Source organism: Lepisma saccharinum, chromosome 1, assembly GCF_977018435.1.
Source record: "Lepisma saccharinum chromosome 1, izLepSacc3.1, whole genome shotgun sequence".
Classification (NCBI taxonomy): domain Eukaryota; kingdom Metazoa; phylum Arthropoda; class Insecta; order Zygentoma; family Lepismatidae; genus Lepisma; species Lepisma saccharinum.
In genome coordinates, this window is record NC_139229.1 from 11284235 (window position 1) to 11293448 (window position 9214).

Sequence of the window (9214 nt, forward strand, 5' to 3'; positions counted from 1 at the left end):
ATAAGAATAAATGAAAAAGAATATGAAAGGGTGGAAGCCTTTAAATATTTGGGCTCAATAATAACAGCAGATAACAAGACAGCTACAGAAATACAGGAAAGGATAACAAGTGGAAATCGATGCTATTTTTCTTTGCAAAATGTGTTTAAATCTAAGACTGTTAGTAGGAACATAAAAATTAAAATATATATACAACAATATTAAGACTCATAGTAATGTATGGTTCAGAAAGTTGGGTGATGTCGGTAAGAGAGGAAGATTGGTTGTCAAGGTGGGAAAGGAAAATACTGAGAAGGATATTTAGAGCGGTAAGAGATAAAGAGGGATGGAGAATGAGAACAAATATGGAAGTACAGGAATTGTTTAACCAGCCAGATATTGTAGTGAAGATCAAACAGGGTAGAATACAATGGGCTGGGCATGTTCAGAGGATGGAAGAAGCACGGGTTGTCAAAATATTCAGTGGAAAACTGGAAGGGAGAAGGAGAAGAGGTAGGAACAGGAAAAGATGGATAGAGGACGTAAGAAGATTAGGAGTTAAAGGATGGAGAAGAAAAGCAGAGGATCGAGATGAATGGAGAGAGGTAGTCAGGAAGGCCAAGGACCTACATGGACTGTAGCGCCGACCAGTAAGTAAGTATTTCTGCATTATTGCACAATTTAATGGTTAAAACCTATTAAACTAAGGGTACTGCATCTGGAGCATAGATGGTACCACGTCACTGATTTGTTTCTTCCCGGGTGGCGGTAGTTGCAATGTCTCCCGTTCGGCAGTGCTGGCGTGTGTATCTTGGTTTGCATCGTCTGCTATGTGTTTTGTTTGTCAGGTGTCAGGTGGTGCTGTCCAAGACTACTAGAAGGAAAGGCTGGGGTCAGACATGCCTCTTTTAGTGACTGGCATGGGTGTGATGTCATCGGCGGACAAAACCCAGATGAGCCTTTACCCAATACGGAAAGAAACTTGTTAAATGTTTTGAAAGGCTGATCTGTTTTGTTCTTTTCGCTCCTTTTTTCTTGTATTTGTGGATTGTTGGTAGTGAAGAATTGCAGTTTTTAAGGCCTTCAGTGTGAAGTGTTGCGACGAGTTGTGATCTGCGACGAGAAAGAAAACGGGGAATCATAATTATATATAACTGAACGAACTGAACACACATAACGAGACTTGCTAGTGAATTGCAATACCAGTAGTCTTATTACACAACATCAGGCTACCATACACTTCAATTGGGTTACAATTATTAGAATAAATAATGAATATTGTAATTTATAATAAAGATTCTCACGAGAATATATCGTGTTCAGTTTTGGGTGGGAGGGTGGTCTGCAAAAACAGATCTTAATGGGGTCTGTAATTTAGGAAAATAGCGAATCAGTATACCAATTTTATTCCAAATCGCTAAATTTTTTCCTGTCAAAATTTAATATTCGACCCTGCTACATTACAGAAACCAATTGACCATGTAAGATCGGAGTTTCATATTCCCTTCTCCCCAATTTAATATCCAGTCCCCCACCAAAGTTTCCATGTCAATTTTAGAGTCACTGTTAGTATTGAAGAGTTGAATATCGACCTCCCAAATAATTTAATTCTCAATCATCACACCAACATTCCCACAATAGTCTAAGCGCAATAGTGATACTCAAGACTTGGATATCTCCCAACCTAGTGCTCAATTCCTTACTAGAGTTGGGTCCTGGGTTCGATAGCCAGTGAAGACACATAGTGGTAAAACTATAGGTCAAGTTGCGATTAGTCTTTCTGTGCATAAAGTGGACTTAAAACAACAATTCAATCAATCAAACGTTACTAGATTTGGAAACTTCCCATGCCAAATGCAATCCCCACCTACAATTCACGTGGCAATACAACACTTGGGTCTGTCTCATCTCATGTAGTGAAAATTTCATCTCTTCTCGTGACTAGTCTCATGAACAACACTAATAAATCATAGTAACTGTTATAATTCCCTTGGGAATACACAACTTGCTATTTATATAGCAGTGATGCTTAAATGACAACGCAATCAACTTCCATCCTCCATTGCTCTATTGTTTATTCAGTCAAATTTTCATCACAATCCCCCCTTCACCCCCCCCCCCACACACAAAAGTTAAGTTGATGCAGCCAGCTTTCACAAACCTGCCTGTGGACACCCCTATTTCACAACCTACTGATTAATTTTTTGCAGATGTAAAGAAAGTGACCTCCTCCCACTTTATTCAGTATGTCCTTAAAAGTTCAAAATCAAATCTTGTTTAAAGTGTTGTTGAACTTCCTCACATTCCTCCTAGTGTAGTTCAAAGATTTATAAGACTCTGAACTGGAATCCTAATAAGCAGCATTAGTGAAGATATAACTATCAATAGTCGAAGCAAAGCTACCAAATTGAAGAAGTTAAAGTGAAAACAGCTCCTCCCCCGCTCCTAAATGCGAGCAATAGATAAGTTGTTGTTTTTTTTACATTTTCTACATATCCATAACTTTTGCTTTCAATCGTTATTTGTGTAACAAAACACACAACCAGGCATATTAACTTAAATTTTACGTGAAACTTTAGGTTTCACAGAGAAATGTGACAACCTAAAAACTACCGCTGCAATACAAGTTGTAATAGCTGTGTAATCCAATTCTGAAGACATACATTATCTCGGATCCTAAGTGAATCTGTATATTCAGTCCCAACTAGCTTCTGGGCATAACGAGGGGTACTTTTTGTTCATAATTAGTGCTTTGATTCCACTGCGAAACCAGGCCGCAGAGCGATCTGTCTGCCGAGTGATGTCATGCTTTCATCAAGGACCGCATGATCAGGTATGGCCCCAGCCTTCTTCTTCTAATAGTCTTGTGTGCTGCCAGGTGGTGGTTGGGGGGGGGGGGCTGGGCCGTGCTGCTCGGTGCGGTGCAATTCCTGAAAACAGGAAACAAAACACACAGCAGACGATGAAAACCAAGATACACATGCCAGTTCTGCCGAACAGGAGGAATTGCAACTACCGCCATCCAGGAACAAACAAAGCAATGACTCAGTACCATCTCCGCTCCAGATGCCCTATCCTTAGTGAATGAAGATGTCTTTGAAATTAATAGGATTTAACCATTAAATTGTGCAACGCGAAAATACGGAATTTCAAAATTTCATGTAAGTAATACTTTGAATTTTACCAAACTAACACAAAGATATTTTTTTTAAATATAATTTCCTTGTTTTACATAATTAGTTGTTTGAATCTTGGTATTATCTAAAGATGAACTATTGCATTGGAAACATATGTGACCACAAATGACCTTTCCTGCCAACAATATTTGAAAATTTAGATAAAAAAACAGCAAGACTTGATTGTGATATTTTTGTTAGCTATACGTTGAAGTACAATATCAGCTAATATTTATTCCATAATTCTTCCATGAGAAACAAAATAAAATTTCAATTTTTGTTCTAGGTAGAGAGAACATTGGAAGTTAAAAACTTAATGTAATTTTGACTTATCGTCGTCTTCTTCTTTGTGTGGCATACTCTGCCTATAAGCTATTTCCTGCCAGTATATTGACTAGTACCTTGACAGGATGCTAGTTTTTCATGTTGCTGTAAAATATTATTGCAAAAATAATGTTTAAATTCTTACTTTGTTTTGAGATTTTGGTAAAGTTTTTTTCTTTTTTTCTTCCTGATTTCTCTTCATGTTTGTGCTGTTTCATCCATGGTCACTTGCTGCAAGCAGAACCCTTCTATGTGCCATGTTATTTTATATGTTCTCCATATTCTGAATGAATGTGCCTATTTTACTTTCCCAAGACAAACTTTTAATCTTCCCAACTGTTTATGATGCATGTTGGGAGACAATGACAGTTTTTTGACAAAAATTGTTTTTAGCTTTTTGAGAAGAGTGGGCTGGGCCTCTTGCACTGTTTCTCAGGAAGTCTTTCCGTATGTTTTTAATGTGTTGATTGTCTCTTTATAACCTTGCACTTTTGACCTGTCTGACACCTGTATTAACTCTTAAGGTAAGGGTTTTAAATGATTTTTCCTATGAAGGGTGCAAAATTGCACACACACTGCGGACGCACCCACAAATTTAACTCATTCATTCATTCACTCTTGATATCGTCAAAGTTCTAGTCTTCGAAGTTATGCTACCATGAAGAGTAAGGTTTTTGCCAGGGATGGTAGGAATCTGCTAAAAATGAAGCATATGGAAACTATTGTAGCACTACTGCCATGGAGTACCGCTGTCCCAGTTTCTCGGGGTGGTCCAATAACCCGTAAAGGTAAAATTTTTTCTGTAAAGGAGAAACTCGCAGGTGGTGCTGGTAATGTTTCATCCATGCCTTCTCATGATGCCAAGTAAGTAGTTGGAAGCAGGATGGAATAACTACGAAGATAGTGGCATCGTGACTGGTAAGTTTTACTGTCACACTATTGAAGGGTGTGGGAGATGGAACTAGTGTTGGGCGAAATATCATCCAAACGATATATTGCGATCTTGAAAAATATCATCCAGGCGATATCAACTAGATGATATATTGTCATGATATTTTGGCAATATATCATCATGATATTTTGCAATATATACCATGTTGGTGATTTATTGTCATGATATTTTAGCAACATATATCATGTCAGTGATATATCTCATGGAGACAATATATCGCCTATATCACGATAGGCAAAAAATATCATATTGTATCGTCTGTGATGATATATATCGCAATATCAAATTTCCGATATCGTCCAACCCTAGAAGGAACTTCATGTTTGTGCAGGAGTAAGCCTATCGTCATCTGATTCGTGAGTAACAGTGCAGTGTTGTGGCATTGTAACCATGGCAGAAGAAGAAAGAGGTGGTTGCACGAAAGTAGAACACTTTCCCTCTCGACACAAGTGGCTCCCCCACCCCTACTCTGCTGCTTACTGACCTTGAGGTTCAAGTGCAAGTGGGAAGTTCACAGAGCTTCCTCAAGTGCAAGCAAGTTGTTCAAGTCTGATCTAAGATGTTGAGAATGTGACTGGAAATAAGCTTTAGAATAGAAATAACAATTTTTATCGTGACTTTTTGATAGAAAGTTATATTTTTGTTTGATTTTTGTCATGTAATACAACTTTAAATATATTTCAGTTGATGAAAGTGGACACTGAAATGCGAACATGCATTACGTGGTGTGAAGACAATGTCTATAGTAGCGAGCCTGTCTTTGTACCATCTCCTGAGCCAAAAGTAAGTGTTCATTGCTTTCACAGTACAGGAAAGTAGACAGTATTTTTGAGTTGGTGAATGTGATGATGTTTTAGAGGGTGAAAATTTAAATTTTCAATAATCTTTTATGTGTTATTATCCCTCTGATACATTTAATTTGTTTGTTTTAATATTGTTAAGCTACAACTTTTATTGCAAACGATTTCCTGTCGCTTAATATTTCAGAAATTACAAGGTTAAAAAACTTTTATAAAGTGCTACAAACATCACTCTTTTTAAATATTATTTTTTGAATTACGGCCAAACCATTGACATTAGGGTAAGTGAAACAAACATTTTTTGTAGCCCTTCTAATGGGGATCAAGACTAAAAAAGATTATCTGCTTAACACCATTAGTTACAGAGATATAGGTCAGGAACTAGAGTCTTGGAACCTCAGATTGAATGGGGTGCTGGGGAAGGGAGGGGCTTTTGTCCTCCAAGAAGGAGTTTGACAACTGACTAAAATATAGATTTTAGGGAAATATTCCAAACTTTAGATGCTTTTATCCCTTCATTGACGACAAATACTGTTAAAAGAAAGCCTAAAAATCTTTAAAATTTCACGCCTTTCCATTCTTGGACTGAATTGAAATTCTACATGGTTTTTTGCTTGACGAGTGGCATCAGTTGAAAGGGTGATCTTGTAACAATCTGTCTAAAGAACAAACCCTTTCTTTTGCAGAGTGAAGATGATGGCGTAGTGGTCTCTGCTCTGACATGGGGAAAAGGTCTGGAAAACAAAGCAGGAGTTCTTATCCTGGATGCCAGATCGTGGGCAGAAATTGGAAGAGTGGAGTTTATAACACCCAGCCCTGTCCCTAAGTGTTTGCATGGATGGTTTGCTGCACTTGAATAATGCAGACAGTAGAGTACTGCATGGGACCATTTTCGCTCGTTCATATGCAATCGAATCTCCAACATTGGATTGTGATACGCTCGAATATATAGATTATTAAATATAATTTCAATGTATTGTGTATTGGTTAGATAGATTAAATTACATTTTAACATGGAGATGGTGATTATGTTCTCTTTAGTTTCAATTTGACTGCTTCTTTCACTCCACGATCAATATTTGAAGGCCCACTACCACAGATGAATAATGGTTATTGGGCTTAGAGCATATACCGAACATTTGCCTGTTCGAGAGTTGTACGCTCAAGCGAAGAAACTGTTAATTCTGTAAGCCATCTAGCATCATCAGTTCGAACTGTTAGACAATCGAGCAATAAGGCCTCAATGCAATACTTTAACAGACAGTTTCTTTATGTATATCCCTATATATATTCCTTTTGAAGTGAAACTAAGCTTTTGTAGCATGCAATTTTTATTTGAGGAGCACTTGAAGTGGAAAATGTTAGCTGGGGGATGTTTGGTCGAGCCTTCGGGTTAGCTGAGGAGATGACACTATGGTTTAACATGGTGACAATGAGACCACTTTCTGTAAATTTTGCTGGATGGGTGGGGGAGGGGGGATAATCTACTCTCACTTTGACCACCCTTTGACTACCATCCTCTATTTTACTCTTTAGCTATTGCAACACTATGTCTCAGGTGAATACCTCTTTTTAAGACAATTGAAGGGTCAGAGGGGAAAGAAAGTGTAAGTCACAGCTTGTCAAACTCCAGATAAAGGAAATTATAATTGCAAAATGTTACTATATATGCAAATGAAAAAGTACAATACACTACGCCTTCATTAATACAAGTGTTAAATGTTTGAAATGAAAGAAAGCATGTTGTAAAGTCTAGCACAACATCAACATGGCAGAAAATGACACCACTGCCTCACTTAAGACAGAAAACCTTATTTGTTGCACACTAATAGATAACATTCAGGTAGGTTTCAAACTCAGGATAAAGTTTAAATAATTTATAAGATTTTATTAGGAAACATATCTAGATTGAAAGGAATTATAAGAGATATGTTATGAACATGTTTCTGAGTAACAATGTATGACCAATTGATCATATTAATTGTTGTCAGTTCTTGATTACACATGAATGGAAGTTTGACTTGCTTGATTTTATTTCAATGTACATTTTTTTTTCTGTATGTATGCAGGCTCATAATAAAAAAATATTTTTGAATAACTGTCTTTTATTCTTATATATATTCTTACTCTAAAAAGACAAGAAAATGTAGCTTTTAAACCTATGTGCCAACTTGCAGGGAGTAATATACTTTCTGCCCCTTCACTCCAAATTCCTCAATCAAAAGTTTTATATTTTGAAATGATTATCTAAGCAAGGAGACATATCCTTCAGGGGGAAGAGGGGTAACAGAGGGACATACTCAAAGAAATCACAGAACCACCCCAGGTTGCCCAGTTAGTGTTTTGAAATACAATAATAATAATATAGAGCATTCCCTGACATTCGCTACGAGACTCGGCAACAAGCAGCCTGGCATCAGCGCTTGTCTTTCCCGGTGAACGGGTCCGCGACAGTCGCTTATACAAAGGCTGTCACAGAGAAGGTGAGACTAATTCCTGTATAGGAAAACAACCACCTCCATTGGCTAGCAAATGTACTAGGGTGAAAATTTGGTTCATTAGCTGCCGATTGAGACCAAAATGAGCACAATAGATCAAAAAGTCGTGACTGCGTAGCAGTTAAAAGACAAGCATGTACATGGACCCCTCCAAGAATCATTAAAATGAAACAAAAAAATTACAAACCACAATTTTTTTATTCAGAAAGCCATATCGAGTAGACATCCATCTTTTTCAAAATAGGCACCATTGACAGCTAAGCAAGCGTCTATACGCTCTTGCCACTTTGTGAATGTCTTTGAAAATTCGTCGTCAGGTAGCGAACTGAAGAAAACTTGCGCTGCGGTGATCACTTCTTTATTCGTCATGAAATGACAACCACGTAAAGCGGCCTTTAAAAGTTGAAATATCCAGAAATCGCAGGGTGCAAGGTCCGGGCTGTGTGCTGGAATATTTATATTTTTCTCTTCGTCGCGTAATCCTGAAAAGTCTGCACGTTATGCGGGCGTGCGTAATCATGGTGCAAGGTGCAATATGAAGGAGTTCTTCAAATGTGGCCTCTTTTTTGCTACGTGCTGGCGCAGAGTCTCAATGACTCCTTGGTAATACTGTGGCTCTACGCAGTCTGTCTTGATCGGCATATGCCTGTTGGAACATTGCATATGTTTCCGCAGCACTTTTCCCTAAACACCAACAAAATTTTATGGCATGTCGCTGTTCATCTTGAATACTCATCGCGAAAAGCAAGGTTATACACAAAAACCTGGAGGGGTAAACAAAACACGTTACACGTAAATCAACACAGCTGCTCACTAACGTGGTTTCGCAACATGTGACAACTTGCTACGGAAACAGAATGCGTCATCCCACTCGACGCGACTAGTGCCAAAACCATAGGCAGTGTTGCCAGGCCAGGAAAAAATCTGTCTCACCTTCTCTGTGACAGCCTTTGTATTAAACCTCGTAAAAAGGTTTAGAGTAACAGGTCAGTTCTGAATGAAAGTGTAAAGAAAAATGGGGAAATAAAGTATACAAAGACAATCCGCACACCATCCGTGAGTTAAAAGAGACTATTGTACGAAAAATCAGGAGAATTACAGTAGACGAACTTGCACGTGTAAATGCCAATTTTCTTGGGAGATGCCAGGAATGTGTTGCAGCAGAGGGACATCATTTTCAACAACTTCTGTAGTCAAGGTTGGTACACAATATGAAAACTGTAATTTTAGTAGCCGACTCTAGCGACTGTCGCTGACCCGTTCACCTGGAAAGACAAGCGCTGATGTCAGGCAGCTTGCCACCGAGTCTCGTAGCGAATGTCAGGGAATGCTCTGTAGTAAAGATAAAAACGCAATGCACAAAATAATCTTCGTCTCATTAAAATTTGACCGATGATCCCGAAGCAATACAAATAAGGGCCGCTTGCTGCTTTACACCCCTGAAGTTGTTGCACCTTCTACCAGTAGAGCATGAACAGGAAGGTA

General features: G+C 38.2%; 1 protein-coding gene across 2 annotated transcripts in view; it reads left to right on the forward strand.

Annotated features, from left to right (window-relative positions):
- The window catches only part of LOC145992752 (carotenoid isomerooxygenase-like), a 55470-nt gene extending 48153 nt beyond the window's left edge, over positions 1–7317 (forward strand). For both annotated transcript variants that reach the window (XM_083129143.1, XM_083129150.1), the window contains exons 10-11: positions 5116–5214; positions 5918–7317. In XM_083129143.1, the coding sequence (XP_082985269.1) occupies positions 5116–5214; positions 5918–6091 (273 nt within the window). In that variant the 3' untranslated portion in view covers positions 6092–7317. The remainder of the gene's footprint in view (positions 1–5115; positions 5215–5917) is intronic.
- The last annotated feature ends 1897 nt before the right edge of the window (positions 7318–9214 follow it).